The sequence below is a fragment of the Bos indicus x Bos taurus genome, chromosome X (genome assembly GCF_003369695.1).
Source record: "Bos indicus x Bos taurus breed Angus x Brahman F1 hybrid chromosome X, Bos_hybrid_MaternalHap_v2.0, whole genome shotgun sequence".
In the NCBI taxonomy this organism is placed as follows: Eukaryota; Metazoa; Chordata; class Mammalia; order Artiodactyla; family Bovidae; genus Bos; species Bos indicus x Bos taurus.
In genome coordinates this window covers 63238277-63256175 of record NC_040105.1, presented here as the reverse complement: position 1 = coordinate 63256175, position 17899 = coordinate 63238277, and the positions used below count along the sequence as shown (strand labels likewise).

The window sequence follows — 17899 nt, the reverse complement described above, 5'->3', positions numbered from 1 at the left end:
AGGTCTGAAGTCAGAGACCACACCCTACTGAGTCTCCTCTTCTCCTGGTGAAACAGCTCCTTCAACTATATCCAGGAGAACTTGGGTTTTAGCCTCCTCCTACCTGCTCAGTGTGAGACCCAGAACCAAATATACAATCTGCCAGGTGGGTGCAGGTCAGTCTAGAGGAAAACAGAACTACTGCATCCTTCCCTGGCCCTATGGCTAGTGAGAGCTGAGCACTGGCCTTCTCTTGGGCTTCTATCTCCTCCTGGATCAGAGCTATGAGAGAAGAGGTCAGGGTTTTGTTCCCATCTTCACCACTGTCCCCATTAGACTATACTGAATTTAGACTAGGGAAGGGGCAGGGGTGAAGGAAGAGGCAATCAGAACCAGGCAGGGCCTGGCAGGGTTGGGAGATGGAGAGGGTTGCGGGAGTGAGGAGGTGGTCCAGTAACTGTAGGCAGGGCCAGGAGGGCCAAGCAGAGCGGGAGGCAAAGGCTGAGGGGGTACCTGCACAGGGAGTTAAGGGAGGGGTGGAGAGTGGCCCTGGGGGTTGGGAGAGGCCAGGGTGGGGATGGGCATCAACCTAAGTTATCATCGCCCTGCTGTGCGAGAGGAAGTCAGTCGCACATTAAGGAAATGTCGCAGCTGGTACTAAATTGGGAGGTGTCACAGGAAGCAGTGAGGACAGGTATGATGTGTGGGGCCCTGTGTGGCCCAAAACAGGGGCAGACACTGCAAAGGGAGAGAACAGGGTTTCTGGGGCTGCCCGGGAAAGATCTGAGATACTCGGGACAGGCCCCTGGGGACGGGGGGTGGGGGGGTGTCACCTGGCCCTGGAGCAAAATCTCCAGGTTTGGTTTCCAGCAGCAGAAGAGGCCTCCTCACCCTGGCCTGGGGCTGTGGGCTTTCCACCCTGGAGAAGCTTGGAGGACGGGGCATTGTCTCCAAGGGGTCCCATTTGGGGGAGGGGCTGGGCAGGACGGCTTGAAGCTGTAGGCCAGACTAGGGATCTGCAAAAAAGGTCTGGGATAGAGATGGGCATTGGGGTGAAGTGAGAGAGGCTGCAGAAAGGAGGGGAGCAGGGCTGTCTTTTCCCGTAGGGCCTGTAATACAGCTGGAATTGAGAGGCCTGTGGGTGTAGGCTTCAGCGGAGGGAGAGCACATCCTCGGAGAGGGTGGGAAAGACAGGAAGAAAGCCGTGGAGCTTGCACTGCCCTTCTCCCAGCACAGCAGGCAGCAAGAGAGCAGGCGGAGTTCACTTGAGAGGGGGAGAGAGAGAGAGAGTGAGAGAGCGAAAACGACAAGGAGACAAAGGAGAGTAGGGAGGACCCAGGCCACTGTGGACCAGATAAGACACCACGGCCAAAGCATGGGCTTAGCACCAACACCATGAGGGTTAGAGGCCTGGTACTCCTGCTCGTTAGCCAAGTGGCGTTGGGGTAAACTGCTTGAACCTACACCTCAGTTTCCCCATCTGTAAAATGGAGCTAATGATGCTGGTGTTACCAGCCTCCCCAGGCAGTTGTGATCTCATAATATATGTGAGAGAGGATAAAAACCCTAAGCAGGACATCACCATTAGATGTTTTATTATTCTTACAAAATATTATCAGCTACCTCTTCCCACTTCAATTTCACAAAAGTCTCAGGATGTGGGCACAGCCAGGGTTATTATGCTTGTTTTATGAATGAGAAAACAAAAGCTTAGAGAAGTGAAGTGATGTGCCCAAGGTCACACTACGAACAAGTGGTAGAGATAATCAGGCCTCCTGAATCCAAGAGACCAGTTGCTTTTCTCCATCAAGCTGCCTGGTAAAAATAATCAATGGGAGGGGTTATTATTTAGTGCCTCATCAGACAGAGTTTGAAGCCAACTGTGACCTGGAGAAAAAGAAAATCCCGTGGGAAAGTTGTGGCATGGTCTCTCTTTTATCCTGCAGATTGTGGGAAAGAAAATGTCAGGGCCATGGGGTCAGAGTGAAGACCACAAAAAGACAGACATCCTTTATTCCACTTGCTAGTGGGCTGCATCCTTCTGTTTGTGCTGAGTGTGTGTATCTGTGGCTGACATCAAGGGTGTACGTCTATCCCTATGTGACAAAATGTGTCCTTTTTTCATGTGACAGTACTTCTGCCTGTGTGTCTCTGAGATGCTGGGGAGATGTGCATGTGTATGACACCATGTCTGATTCAGTGGCACTGTTTGTGGGTGTGCCGACCTCTCTCCATCTCGGTGTGACTTTGCCTGGGGTGGCGGTGGTGCTGTTTGGCAGTGTGTGCATGTCTATCTGTCTGTACACCTTTAAGAAGTGGAATATCTCATTTGGTAGTGTGAGTGAGGCAGTGAGTCAGCTGAGGCTGAGGGAGGCGGGAGGGAGACTGCTAGGTTACGAGAACAGGAAAAAGGAGAACAAGAAAGTGAAGTCAGGAGCAAGGAGCTACCCCTTTCCTCCCCAACCCCCTGCTCAAATCCCTAAGGAGCCCACCATGAGCTTGGAACCCGGCAGAAGGCCACGCTGTCACGGTGGATGGAAAGGGGCACTTTCCGCCCCTCCCCAAAGCCTCAGAGGGAGACAAGCTAGGCTGGGAGGTAACCATCTTCCTCTCAGCCCCCAGTTCTAGGATGGGTGAGGCCAGCACCCCACCTGGCCTCCTCTTCACTTGACCCTTTGACCTTGCTGTTCCTTTTCCTTTCAAAGGCAGGCCACCTGGCAGGCTGCACGAACAAAGGAGTAGCACCACGTCCCAAACGTTTACAGCCCCCACACACTCACTGTCCAGAATGACCCAGCTCAGGGTCAAGAAGTTTCTCAACACTCAGCTCTGCCCCAGGCAGGTGCATTCTGCAGCAGCCTCGCCTCTCCTCTCTCTGGATGCCTGTCCCCAACAGCTTAGAAAGCCAGCTTTTCCTCCACTGCCACCCCAGCGTGCTGGGAAGGCACCTGAGACTTGTAATGCACCAGCCTCCAGTGACCCTCTCACAAGCTGCTGTGCCCGGCTCCCGGCTCCCAGCTCATTCTCTTGTCGGGGGAGAGGAGCTAGCAGCTTCCTTTCTTGGGAGAAAACAGGCACCCTGGGGCTCCACTTGCCTAGGCTCTGACCAGCCACCTCAGGTCATATAAGGTCAGCAGTGTGCTGTGTCCCACGACCAAACGCCCCTCCCCTCACCCACTGGCAGGGGCTGAAGAGTGAGGGTTAAATGGCAAATATTCTTCCCCCCACCTTTGGCCTTCCCCTTGTAGCAGCCAGTCCCAGGACTTTCCATTCCAGCCCAGGAAAGGAAAGGGGCATCGCTGGCTAAGGATGGGGGCTGGGGGAGCCAGAGCCCTCTTTCCACCCCTTTGCTGACTTGCCCCCCCGCCCCACCCTCCGGAACCCTTCCCGCCTCATGCGGGGGACGGGATGCAAGAAAGCCCTTGTCCGATGGTGCCCAAACCCAGAATCGATAGAAGTTAGCCAGGTGGTTACCTGACCTAAATCCCTGAGGCCCCTTCTCCGCGGAGGGTCCCACAGTAGCACTACCCGTGGCCCACTGAGAACGGTGGGGGTGATGGGAGGCGGTCGGGTGGGTACAGGGGGAAACCTTTTTTCTCCCGGTTCCACCGCCACCGTTCCCGCCGCCAAAGCGGCAGCCGTTGTGGCCGCGGACGCCAGTCCCTACCTTACAGCCTTTCGTGCAGGACCGGATTGAGTACTCTTCTGCCTGTAAGTATTTATGCAGCACGAGGTCGAACTCGTCATATTTTTCCTGAGCATGTCGGTCGAGCCGCTGGTACGCCTCGATACAGTTGCTACACACCTCCCAGGCCCCGGAGCCCGGGCTAGCCACCACGGCCAGCAGGTCCCCCAGCAGGTTGTCCAGGCTGCAGTCCAGGCTGTCGGGGCGGTCCATGCCCAGCAGCAAGTCCCAGACCGTGTAGGTGTCGCAAAAGGAAAGAGTGAAGTTCCGAAAGTGGCCTTTGAGCAAGTTTTTTTTGGCGGTGGGGAACTCGGCCGGGGCACGGGAAGGGGAGTCGGGGGGCCGCAGAGGGGGCGCTGGGGTAGTCGGTTCGAAAAGTCTCTGCAAAGATTGCAGTTTGGTGCAAGCTGCGTCCAGCCCCGTGGGTTCTGGGACGCCGCCGCAGTCCGGCCCGGGACCGGCGGCGGCGGCGGCTTTGGTCAGGTTGCTGTATCGCGGGCCGCAGGTGCCCGGGGGCGCGCTGGGCTGGCCGGGAGGCGGCGGCGGCGGCGGCAGGGGCAGCACCGCGCGAGGAGGCACCGGCTGCCGCTCCCGGCCGGCCCCCCAGGGCGGCCGCATGGCGCTGCTCAGCTCCCTGGCTCGGGGCCGGGCCCCCGCGCACAGCCACAGATGGTCAGCGAGCAGCACGGTGAAGAAGAGCAGGGACGCCAGGGACAGTCGCCATCGCTGCGCCCGCTCGGAGTCGGCGCAAGGTTTGTCGCTCGGCCTGGGAGCCCAGCAGCAGCAGCAGCAGCAGATAGTCAGCGCGGCGGCGTCTTTTCCGGGCCACATCCAAGCGCCCCTGAACATATTTCAGGGGGGTCCGGGCTGGAGGGAGCAGGCGGGCGCGAGGCCGGACGGCCGTCTCGGGCGGGCGGCTGCGCGCCGCTTCGCGCTCCTCGGCGCCGTCCAGGCTCTACCTCGGGGGCTGCATGGCGAGTCAGGCCGGCCGGCCCGGGGCCCCGCTCAGGCCGGAGTGGCGGGGCGCTCTCGCACCGTCCTCGCGCCCGTCCCGCGCTCCCTTGCTCGCCGCCCGGGCGCGGCCGCCCGGCCCGCTAGGCACTGCCCAGCGTCCCGGCGGGGGCGGTGCGGGGCACTGGGGCGGTGGCGGCTGAGGCGGCAGCGCCGCACTCCTCATAGTGTCGGGCCCCTCAGCTGCCCCGAGCCCAGCGCCACTCCACTCCGCGCCGGCGGCTGCCCGGCTAGCACTCCGCTCCGGCCGTCTCGGCTCGGCGCAGCTCTGCGCCCCTCAGCGCCGCCGTGCGGGCCCGGTCGCCGCGCTCCGTTCAGCTCGCTCGCCCCGCGCCGCTCCGCTCCCGCCCGCCAGTCCGCCCGCCCGCCCGCCGGCCGCCCGCTCCGCACCGCTCCCTGCCTCGCTTGCGCCCTCCTAGGCCCGCCGGCCGGCCCGCTGCCCAGCCCTTCGGGCTTCGCTCGCGCTCTGGCTGTTCGCCGGGGCCGGTCCGGGGCCAGCTCCGCTCCGGCTCAGCGCCCGTCGTTTCCGGAGTTCCGGCTCGGGCGGGCCACCTAGCTCTCCGCGGCGCCACAGGCGCCGGACGCCGACGCGGGGCTTTACTTAGTGAGCCTCTAGCTTCCGCCTCGCGTTCGGACCGCCGTGGCGGCAGCCGAGCGGCACGGCCCCGTGGCTCCCGCTGGCCATGCCCCCTCAGTCTGTCGCCATCTTCCGCTGTGCGGAGAACACCTTGAGAGCCCGTGTGCGAGTGTGTTTGGGGGGGAGTGGGGCGGAGAAAGAGCCACGAAGAGGAGGAGGGAGCGGGACTGGGGCCCCGACTGCGCCTGCGCCTCAGGACTTACGCCCCCCCCCCCCCCCCCCCGCCCCCCCGCCAGCCGGCTGCAGCCTGTGCTGTTTGGGGATGTTTCCAGTCCACCCCCAACTCCATTCACTTCAGCGCCTCCGTTCATACGCCCGCTCTCCGCGTGCACACGCCGCACGCTGAGTCCCAGGCCCCGGCGCTCCCCCTCCCTCGCAGACCCGGGCGCCCGCCTTCGTCCCCGTAGCGGCCGCTCACTCCCCACCCGAGGGCTAGGGGACTTTTGAGGGTGATTGTTAGAGGCAGAAAGCAGGAGGCACCTTCATAGCGTCTCTTTGCCACCCTGGGTCGCCGCCCCCGTTCCCGTGACTAGGCGACGCTGGAGCCGGCTGCGGATCGGACCAGTCCCTTGTCCCTAACTCCGCTGTCGCCCTCACTGTCCTGCCTGAGGCCAGGGCGGCCTCTGGTGCTGAAGGACAGCTCCCGGCTAAGCTACCTCAGAGGACAGAGCTTGGAGAGCGTCCTGGAGGGGCAAGACAGTGGCGAGTAGCGATGGGGTGTCGTTTCTGCCCTTAGTAAGATTTCCAGCAACCTCTCCCTGTCCTAGCTTCCTGGCTCCCCCTACAGACTGCTGAGAATAGCTGAGCGAGAGTTAGGGAAGCTACGCCGCCAGGATGGAACCATGTGCTTGGGGCCCTCACAGTCACATGGCACTAGGAACTCAGACGTACAAACGTCCTGCCGCGCCACTAACCTTGTTTGGATTCCACCAGATCTCAGACTGAGCTGGTTGTTTGCTTCCTTTTCTCATTGCCTCATACCCCAGTAACTCCCACCTCCAATTTTTGATCAACCACTACCAGCAAGGATTTGTTAGTATTAAGAATACCAACAATAAAGAAAATAGCCTTTATTGAGTGTATACTAGGTGCTAGCACTTTATATTCATTATTTCATTTGATATTCACAACAGTCTAAGTACATAGGCATTGGTCTTATCTTCATTTATATACGAGGAACCTGAGATTTAGAGTGGTTAGGTTGTCTAAAGTCACACAGCTAGTAACCAATGAAGCCAAGAGAGAAACCTCTAGAGCCTTCAACACTCCAGTTAAGTCCTGGAAAGATAAATGGGTGGAAGATAGTCTTACATTCAAGGAAATTGTAGTCTTCATGAGGAAAATATAGATAAGACACATATTTTGGTTATTGGGAGGACTCGTGGACTGGAAACTTGGGTTCAGGTAATATTTCTACCACTGCACATGCTTTGTGCCCTTAAGAGAGTCCTCTTTCTCTCTCTGAGTTTTGGTTTTCACATGAGTAACATGAGGGGATGCCCAGGGCTGAATGAGATGGTTGGGCATCATTAGCATTACTCAGAGGTGGGCTTGGGTGGATGCATGAAAGGTTTCTGGAGGAGGGAAAATTTGAGACAGTTCTTAAAGAAGTAGCAGAATTTGAGTGGATGGGAGGGAAAGGCATATAAAATAAGAGGATGCGGGTGAAAAGTCTCAGGCATGAGGAGGAGCTTTGTATGATTGTGAAGCCACAAGTGTGACAATTTGGCTGTATTAGTGGTGAGAATTTGTGGGTAAGAGAGTAAAGGAATATGAGACAAGGGACAAAACTGTCAGGTGTTTGGGAGGCTTATTCATTATACTTCAAGCATTATGCTGCAGACTAGGTAGAAGCCTGAGGTGGATCAAACATGGCTCTGCCCTCGAGATGCTCACAGTTGAATTAGGGAGGCAGAATTTTACAGAAAGAATTGCAACCCAGTATAATAAGGATAATATACGAGAGAGAGAGAGGGCTCCTTCCTTAGAGGGAGGGACTGATCAACTCTGCCAGCATCCGTCAGAGATGATTTTCCACACAGCCAACTGAGTTGGGGAGCATTCATTCATTTATTGGGCTTCCCTAGTGGTTCATATGGTAAAGAATCCACCTGCAATGCAGGAAACCTGGGTTCGATCCCTAGGTTGGGAAGATCCCCTGGAGGAGGGCATGGCAACTCACTCCAGTATTCTTGCCTGGAGAATCCCCATGGACAGAGGAGCCTGGTGGGCTACAGTCCATGGGATCACTGAGTAAATGAATTTATTTACTCAGCAAACAACTACTGAGGATCTGTTATATTCCAGACACTGTACTAGGCATCAGAGACACAGACAGCAGTAAAATACGTGTCTTGGGCTGAGGGAGTTTCGTCCAAGTCTTAAGAAATGAGTAAGAGTTGGCTAGACATATAGGAGAGAAGGATATAAAGAATGTCCCAGGCAGAGGGAATGTCATGTGTAAAGGCCTAGGAGCAAAGCCAAGAATGGCGTGCTCAGAAACCTACAAAGTAGTTCATTGTGACTAGGTGTGAAATGGGAGCAATGCCAAAAATGAGGCTGAAGATTTGGCAGGAGCCAAATCATGAAGGGCCCTGGGTGCCATGCTAAGTAGTTTGGACTTTATCCCAAGGGTACTAAGCTCCATGGGAGAGGTTGAAAGGTTTTCAGCAGGAGGTGACACAATCAGGTTTTCATTTTTAGAAGATTGATTTGGCTGTAGGATGGAGACTAGGTTGGGTGGGGCAGGGGGTGGGTCGGGAGGACTCAAGGCAAGGAAACCGATTATGAGACTGGTTAGTAGTCCAGGTAAGAGGTATTGAGGCTGAACAAGGCCAGCAGCAGCAGGAGTAGAGATAAGAAATGCACTGGGGAGGGAAACGACAGGCGTAGAATTGAATGAAGCTAGGACTGGCCTTGGAGAAGGCAATGGCACCCCATTCCAGTACTTTTGCCTGGAAAATCCCATGGACGGAGGAGCCTGGTGGGCTACAGTCCATGGGGTCGCTAGAGTCGGACACGACTGAGCGACTTCACTTTCACTTTTTACTTTTCACTTTCATGCATTGGAGAAGGAAATGGCAACCCACTCCAGTGTTCTTGCCTGGAGAATCCCAGGGACGGGGAAGCCTGGTGGGCTGCCGTCTCTGGGGTCGCACAGAGTCGGACACGACTGAAGCGACTTAGCAGCAGTAGCTGCAGCAGCAGGACTGGCCTGGATGTAAGGAATCAAGTAGAGACAGGGCTTGAAGAAGGAGGATGAAACCAAAGGGTCTGAATTAGTGACATGGGCACAATTGCCCCTGCCCACCTAGGAACTATCTTTCCAGAGCCATTCTTTGTTTAGTCCTTGGAGGGTTCAGTGTTCTGTTTAAAAAAGAAGGCTAATGGCTTACAGATACCCAGTTCACAGATGATTGGCAGGACCACAATGATTGACATTCTTGAGTGCCAATGAAATAGCAACTTGCCAGGCCTAGGCTATCAGCTCTGAGCACCTCTGGAGCTTTCTGTGAGAAGTCACTCAGGCAAGACTCCCTCCCTTCTGTCCAGCAGAGACAGGGTGAAAATTGTCTCACAAAGATCCATCTATCACAGGAACGCAATGTAGCAATAACTTATCTACACAGTACCCAGTGCACACAAAGGAGAAGTGGTAGCACATCAGTGGTCAGAGGGAGCTCTGCTCTAGATGACACAAGAAATTGGCATGGGGAAGGGAAGGCATTGGCCTCTAATCAGGCCCCTGGAACAGAACAGCCTTGTGGGTGGGGTGAGGGGCTGGGGGGTGGCTGCTGCTCCCCAGAGCTGGTGGGCCCTGGCCAGCCTTCTTCCCAGCCCCTTCTCTACACCTGCTCCCAGGTCAGCAAAGGCTTAAGCCGGAGGATAAAGGTGGATCACTTCTGAGGGGAGCCCAAGAAGAGTGATAGAGTGCCTTCAAACTGGGCAGAGGAGAAGACAAGTTGGAGTAGGAGGAGGAGGGAAAGGGTTTTTCCACAGTGAAATTCTGAAAATTAGGCAGAAATAGAAGCGGGATCCATTTAAAGAGACTAATGTGGTGACACAGGGAAATTTTTGTTAAGCTCAGATCTTAAAAGGGCACAGGCAAAAGATGAAAACCAGAGCCCATAATTAAGGGTGAATCGAAGAACGCATAGGAAGACTGCCAGGATGGCTAAAGCACAACTTGAGCTAAAGCTTGTCAGGTTTTGCCTGATCCCACTTTCTGTCCCCCTTCCTCCCTCCACAGTTGGACAAATTTCCCTCCCACCTGCAGGCTATACCTGTCCTAAGACAGGAAGAGTTGAAATTACTCCTCTCTGTGCACTGGAACTCAGGAACAAGTAGTCCCTTTGCCACAGGTCTGAGTCTGATCTCAAGTTTTCACTGAAGTTATTGTTCAGTTCTGATCCCTGGCCTTCTGTCTCATGTTCTATGTCTGAGTCCCCCAACCTGATCACCAGTCTCATGTTAAGGCCTAGGCCAGTCATGCTTTTAGTTCACCCTCTAGGGAGAGAGTCCTGACCCCAAGCCCTAACACAGTGGCTGATGTCTTACTGATGGATTCCTTTGATCCTGTTGCCCACTTGTATTTATAAATGTCTAAATGCCTCTAGTCATGTTTACCTTCCATTTGGATCCCCAATTTTCCTATACTATAACCCTAAGTCAGTTAGGTGTGCTTTAGGTTAGAAATTGATAACTCTACAACAGTAGCTTAAATAGATAGGTTTCTTTGTCTTATGCAACAAAATTTCCCTGAGTACATGGCCCAGGGATGGAAGGGAAGTTCAGAAATGCCATCCAGACCCTGGCTTATTATCTCCACCATCCTTAGGGTCAGCTTTCATCTACTTGCTTTTTGTCTCATAGTGACAAGACAACTGCTGTCGCTCTGGACCTCCTGTTTATAGTATAGACAGAAAGAAGGGGCAAGATGGCTAAGGACAATCGAGCTTCTAGAGAGGTTTTACTTTTTTATTCAGAATGGAGCACTCTACCCAGTGATATCTACCTACATCTCTTTGACTAGAACTGTGTCACATGGACACTCCTAGCTACAGAGGAAGCTGGGAAATCCAATACTTTTAGCTGGGCACATTGCTGCTCCAAGCAAAGTCGGGATACTGTAAATGATCAAGAAAGAGAAATCCATACTGAGTAGGCAACTGGAAGCATCTGCCATGAACCCCAACTACCAACTGCTTGCCTGGACCACTTTTCCTTTTTTAGTAAATTCTGCAGATACTGGGCTTTGACTGTTGGACTTAAATTCCTCACAGCAACTACAGCTGGTTTGTTCTTCTAGCATAGGATAGAAGAGACCTGCCTGGTTTAACAACAGCACGTGTGAAAAAGACCTTGATTTGATTGTAAAGTCAGTGCGAGCCAACAGAGTGATGATGCTGCCAAAAGAGGTAATTAGATTTTAGGCTGCATTAATAGAAATATAGAACCAGAACAAGGGAAAAGATGGTTCTGCCCTTCTCTACACTTGTCACATCCCACCCAGAGCACTGTGCTCCATCCTGGACATCCCCTTTAAATAAGGATACATGACAAAGCACAGAGCGTCCAAAGGTGAGTCACTAGCCTGGTGCACCAACAGCCACATTATATGGGGAACATTTGAAGGACCTGGGGTTATTTGGTCTAGAGGTAAATAGACCCAGGGGGAAGGCTCAGAAGTAATTTTTAAAGTTAGGGTTCAGAGCCAGGGATGTTATAGCAAGCAGGGTAGTATCAAGAGATTAAGTGGGAGAGAGAATCAATAACAATAAAAACAAACATTTATATAGTACTTGTTTTATGTCCTAGGTACCAGTCTAAGCATTTACATATATTAAGCCACTTAATCCTCTATGACAACAATTCTGTGAGATAGGAACTCTTATTGTCTCCATTTTCCAGACGATGACAGACACCTTAAGTCATTTACCTAAGATTACCCAGTTAGAAAGTGGCTGAGGTAGAATTTGAACATAAGAATTCATGCTCACCTTACCTCCTCTTTGAAAAGGGTTGGTAATTCTGGGTAATTTCCAAGATATGAATACCAGAGACCATTTGCAGCTTGCTTGATTGTTCAGCTGTGGTGAATAAGTTGGCACAGATGGGGCAGAGAGATATAGGGTGCCATTTTAAGACCTTCATCTCAGGGGATTCCTCTGAGATACTTTGATAGCTTCTCAGTCCAAACCAAGAGAAGTAAATGTCCATATCTTAGCCCATCTTGGGCTTTCTCTCTTGCTTCCAATTTCTAGTGTGAGGAATCCAACCTCAACTCTAGGAAATTGACAGAGTGACCTCACCGTAGATTCTTCCACTGTAGCCCACAATGGTAGAGATGGTCAGCCACCTCTACCCTGGGGCCTGCAGCTCCTGCAGCTGCCACCAACCCAGGCCAAGAGACCTGATTTTCTGGCCACCAGGCCCAGAGTCTGATAACTCCTCATAGACACTAGGAGTAAATCCACCCTGATCCACATTTCCTGATGTCATCACTTCACTCCCAAAGTGTAAACCTCACCTCTACCCTCCCATTGAATTTCACTTTACTATCAGAGTAGTGATAGTATTACTATCCAATCCATTCTTCCAGTTTTTCTTCACTTTCCTGAGTCTTCCACTAGAGCCTTCTTGACCAGCTGCTCTCTAATCAGCATTCTCAACCGCTTTTACCTAACAGAAACCTAGTTCTACCCAGAAGGCTCTGTTTCCCCTGCTGCTTTCTTATGTGAAGGCTGCTTGGTGTCTTGTCCAGTACCTTAGGGTCAGGAGGTGGGATAGATACCTTCCTTGTTCCCCACTACTACTTCCAGCCCATTAGCTTTCCTCCCTCTTGCAAAAACTATAGCTCTTTTGAGACTCACATCATGTTGATATTTCACTCACTCCTTTTCATTGGTGTCATGTACATAGCCTCCATAGTGGGTTGAAGTCCTAATCCCCATTTACCTGTGAGGGTGATCTTATTTGGAAATAGAGCCTTTATAAATGTAATCAAGTTAAGAGAAGGTCATGCTGGGTTAGGGTGGGTCCCTGATTGGCGTCCTTATTAGACAAGGGAAATTTGAACACAGTGACAGGCACAGAGGGAAGATGGGAATGTGATAACAGAGTCAGATATTGAAGTGATATCTACAGGTCAAGTCAAAGGATGCCAGGGATTGTTGACCATCACCAGAAACTAGGAGAAATGCGTGGGGTAGATAATCCCTGAGGGGTGCTAGAAGGAATTGACCCTTCCAACACCTTGATTTAGGACTTCTGGCCTCCAGAACTGTGAGAGAATAAATTTCTGTTGTTTTAGGCAAACCATTTTGTGGTAATTTGTTGGAGTAGCCCTAGGAAATGAATATATCCTCTTTCTCAGTGAAGACTTTGGTTTTTGTCTCACTGGCTTTCTCTCCACTGCAAATCTTGCCATCATCCTAAGGAACTTCACTGTCCTTGTTGATGATTCAGCCATCACTTGGACCTCCTGCTTCCTAAACATCCTCATCTCTTCCACTCCCCCTGAGCCACCTACCTCTATTGTCACAAATTGGGTTTACTCTACTATAAATCAGCAATCTCAATCGAGCGATCAATACTATTTCATAATCTTACTAGGTACTCAGTTGTTTTAGTACCTCTAACACTCCAGATGGAGAAGGCAATGGCACCCCACTCCAGTACTTTTGCCTAGAAAATCCCATGGACAGAGGAGCCTGGTAGGCTGCAGTCCATGGGGTCGCTAGAGTCAGACATGACTGAGCGACTCCACTTTCACTTTTCACTTTCATGCATTGGAGAAGGAAATGGCAACCCACTCCAGTGTTCTTGCCTGGAGAATCCCAGGGATGGGGGAGCCTGGTGGGCTGCCGTCTATGGGGTCGCACAGAGTCGGACACGACTGAAGCAACTTAACAACACTCCAGAATGACTATTTCAAATCTTCTCCACTCTTTTCTTAAACCTCCAATCCTTGTGTCTACTCTCTCTCTACCATAGCAGACTATGAGAGATAATATCATTTACTTTATCAAAAGATTGCTCACTAGGTAGAGCCTCCACTTCCCACATTACCCAATCAACATCTCTGTAGGACTTTTCCTCCTGTAACAGTGGAGGATATGTCTGTTCTTCTCAGAAGCCCATTCCTTCCACTGGTATTTGTAGCCTTTTCCTGCCTTCCTTTTCACACTATCAGCAGTCTCTTTTCTCGTCTATTGTTTCAACCTCTTTCTCTCAAATGGACCTTTCTCAGTAGCAGGTAAAATTTTCCCATCTTAAAAATAATGTCCCCTCAACTCCACACTCTTCTGAAGTTATCAGTCATTATTTTCCCCTGACAAAATAAACCTAAAAGAGTTGTCTACATTAACTTTTGGCCTACTCCAAATATGCTTCCTCCCCATCACCTTGAAAGTGGTTTCATTCAGGTCACCAATGATCTTCATGCCATTAAATTCAAAGAGTTCTTTCAATTATTATCTTCCTTAACATCTCTGTGGCATTTGACATTACTGATTGCTTCCTCTTTGCTAAGGTACTTTCTCCCATTAGCCTCTTTTCTTTGTTTTTCTCCTACCTCTCTGAGAATGCCTCATTGGTTTCTTTTGGGAGCTCATTGTCCTCTAACTGGCTTTTAAATGTTGGAGTTCCTCAAATCTGCATTATCTTCTCCCCTTATACTCTTTCTCTAGGAAATCTCATCCATGATTATGGTATGTATCCCATTTTTATATCTCTACTGAGATGACTAAAATGCAACTCAAGTTCAACACATCCAAAACCAAACCTAGGATCTCTTCCTTGAGATCTTTCCTAGTCCATATTTGGGAAGACCAACATTATTTTACATTGAGGATTGCTTTAGGGGGTGGTTAGAAATCCTTTAACCTCCAGGGCTCTCTCAGTTATATCATTCACTGACAACCTTGCTTCCAATTTTCATCTTTCCTGCTTAAATTTAAAGCTATTTCCTCATGTTCCTCCTAGTAAGGTTAGTAGTACACTGCCCTAGCTATTTCCAAAGAGTTCTTAATAAAGGTTATTGTCATGGGCTGGATATATGTCCCCACATTTCACAGTACAGAGAATTGAGGTGCCATCTGTTTTACTGTATGTAGGCTACTTTTGGTATTCGGATATTAAGGGTCTTGTAAGATTGAACTGTTGTAAAACCATGGGGGTCAAATCCATGCCTCTCAGTGTAGGGGACTGGTTCTCACCTGAACTGTGGACTAATAAATGGTATCTATCATAATCCTGAGGATCACCTGAGAAAGAAATGTATTTGTCAGAGAGGGAACCAGGACTGAGGGGGAGGCCTCTAGAAAGTCTGGGAATCAGGTTTCTGTGGTATTGGCTGGGAGGGAATTTAGCCCTCAAATGCTTCCTCACTGAAATTGGAGGTGAGTGGTCTACCCTGTGAACATGGGCCAGGGGCAGAGAGGGAAGGAGCCTGGCCTCTGATCCTTTGGAGCTTGAATGTGGTACAGACAGTGTGAGTCCCAGAGAAGAGTTGGCCATGGTTAGCTCAGAGGTGTTGCTGTGGAAGCTGGGCTGTTTGGGTTTCTGTCATTGCCCTGCGCTTCCCCCTGAATACCTTAGGAAGCTCTTCATGAAAATGCTTCCTGTTGCCTCTGCTGTGCCCAGGAAAACGCAAAGATTGGTTTTGTAGCCCTCTTAGGCCAGAGTGTTAAAAAGAGAGGGTCGTATGCTTGAAGCTGGGTATATGGCAGCAGGTTCAATGAGAAAGAAGCAGAACCCTACCATGGGACCCACTGTGGAGGTCCTGGGAGTGAGAGCTTCCCTCCTGCTTACCCCCCTCCCCAAGGTCATCATTGCTCTAGTCTGAGAGACTCCATGTTCTGTTTTGCCAAAGGAGTGACAGTGGTAAGATCAGAGTGAGGCCTAGGGCCCTAAAGGTAAGGGAGATTTAATAGACCAGAGTTAGGAGGCAACCACAGCCTCTTTCCCATGCTCTTTTCAGTGCATAATGAGGGAACTGGTTTCTTTATTCACCAGGTACTTTCTCATGGGTTAACAAGGGACTTATCTATAGAGACAAGTAGATTTTCCAGTTGGCATTGGGCAGATGGGGCTCATTCAGCACTGCTCTTCAGATCTTCTCTGGAACCAGTCCCCTAGGCTGGGCAAGGCCTTGGTCAAAAGCCTCCCGGTCTGGGATCCAGTACTGATTGCCAGAAAGTCTCCTTCTGCAGTTTCTTGTGTTGTCAAGCCTAGTAAAGGTGGTGAAATGTAGGCCTCCATCCTCCACAATTCGATACCAAGTCACTGCCTGTTTCATCTTCTGACACCAGCAGAGATGAATACAGACGGGAACTGAGTGGACATTGTAATGCAACAGAGCTGGGCGGAGCCCTAGAGTCCAAATTACATTGAATGCTGCTCAATCTATGATCTGGGACCTTGAAGGAAGGAAGGCCTGGTTTCTTAGACTTGAGCTTTTCCCCCAGTCCCTCCCACAACCTGCTCCTGCTCTGATTCTGACTGGGGTCCACATCCTGGCATATGCTGTGCTTTGGCTCTGTAGCTGTCCTGTCCCCTGGAGGGTCTGTGATTCTCCTCCTTAGTTTTGGGGTATGGCATGGTAATTTAAGCCTTCCTGGGTGGCACTAGTGGTAAAGAACCCACCTGCAAATGCAGGAGACTTAAGCCACGTGGGTTCAATCCCTGGGTTGGGAAGATCCCCTGGAGGAAGGAATGGCAACCCACTCCAGTATCTTGCCTGGAGAATTCCATGGACAGAGGAGCCTGGTGGGCTACAGTCCATAGTGTCACAAAGGGCTGGACATGACTAAAGCGACTTAGCACTCATGCATGCACAGTGGTTTAAAAGTTGCCTCTTTCAGCTGACCTTGTGAGCTCTAGTCTATGGCTCCCACCCTCTTTGGGAAGCAGCACATTGTAGTAAAACCAGTACAGACTTTGGAGTTAGGCAGGCTTGGCCTGGTTTTGCCTCCCAGCCCAGCACAAGCCATCAGAGCCTATCAGTTTCCTTATCAGCAAAATGGGGAAAAAATAGCTACTTCATAAGGCTTTTGTGCAGACAAAATGTCATGATGGCTCTGAAGAGTCTGCTATATGGCCCTCAGTATATATTAGTCCACCTTTAACTGTTCCTTGAAGCACAGGTGCATGCATGCTCAGTCATGTCCGACCTTTTGTGGCACCATGGACTGTAGCCCGCCAGGCTCCTCTGTCCATGGGATTTTCCAGTCAAGAATACTGGAGTGGGTTGCCATTCTCTTCCCCAGGGGCTGGTCCTGACCCAGGGATTGAACCCGTGTCTCCTGTGTCTCTTGCATTGGCAGGTGGATTCTTTACCACTGCGCCACCTGAGAAGCCCCTGTAGCACAAGGTAGGTATTTCCTTTTTGTCTCTCATGGCGTCTTTATTCTGTTGCGTGAAACACTAGCAGGTTATTAAGTCTGGTTCTTGGCTAAGAGAAAATGCTGTGTATATTAGAGGCTTGTGGGCTGGGTGCTTGTCTTCATGCCCCTCAAGATAAACATCCTCTGAGATCCAGAGAAAGGGAGCCTCCATGCCCTTGCTGCTCAGGTATGAGTGGAAGAAAGGTGTGTGAAGGGGTGTTGGGGGAAGTAATTCCCACTCTCAAGATAAATAATGCAGAGGGAGAAAGCCTCACAGACCTTCTAGTGGGCATCTCAGAAGGGAGTCAGGAGATAGAGCACAACCTCTTCAATCTCAATCCTCTCAATCCAGGAACTTTCGAAAATGGAAACTTCGCCAGTTCATATTCATTCCACTGTAATACTTCACCAAACCTAGTATGTTCAATGTGTTGCTTCTGCTCTGTATTGCTTTGGTGGTAAGACAGGAAAGGAGGGACTTTCCTGGTGGTCAGTGGTTGGGATTCCGACTTCCAATGGAGGGGATATGTGTTCGATCACTGTTCGGGGAACTAGGTTCCTGCATGCTGAGGAGCAATTAGGCCTGTGTGCCATAATGAGAGAAGCCCGTGTAACACAGCGAAGGATCCCGCATGCTGCAACAAAGATCCTGTGTGCTACAACTGAGACCTGACACAACCATATAAATTATAATATTTAAAAAAAAAGACAGAAAAGGAAAGGAGACTGAATCCCTAGGTCTTCAGGAAGGAAGCCAGTGGGTCTCTTGGAGTTGGTATGAAGTTCACACATAGTTTGGGAGCTTAGGAGGAAAAGCATGGGAGAGGCTTCCTTCTGCAAGGTATCCCTCAGAGAAGCTCAGCACCTTCATGGGTTGGTCTAAAATCTGAGCCTGTTTATTCTATCAGCTCCATGGTCTTTTGCACCCCTTTGGGGCTCTGATATGTCAGTTAGCAGTCTCTCTTTTCCTGTTCTGAACTCTGAGCTTGGTTTTGGAATCTTCCAATAAGGACCTATTTTTTAGGAGTGCTTCTGGCTTTCAGCTTATTTGCAGGATGTGGATGGCCAGTGTCTTCTGAGTTTAGTAATGAATTAAGCTAGAACTGGTTACCAGACTCACCTTCTTCCCCAAGAAATCACTGATGATTCACTCTTTTGGTGTACCTAAGGGGAAGGTGAAACTCTAGGAAGAGTCCCTGC

At 51.1% G+C, this 17899-nt stretch overlaps 1 protein-coding gene across 1 annotated transcript in view; it reads right to left on the bottom strand.

Annotated features, from left to right (window-relative positions):
• The window catches only part of FAM155B (family with sequence similarity 155 member B), a 29148-nt gene extending 24139 nt beyond the window's left edge, over window positions 1–5009 (bottom strand). The window contains exon 1 of the mRNA XM_027534205.1: window positions 3647–5009. Coding sequence (XP_027390006.1) covers window positions 3647–4513 — 867 coding nt within the window. The 5' untranslated portion in view covers window positions 4514–5009. The remainder of the gene's footprint in view (window positions 1–3646) is intronic.
• Between the last annotated feature and the right edge of the window lie 12890 nt (window positions 5010–17899).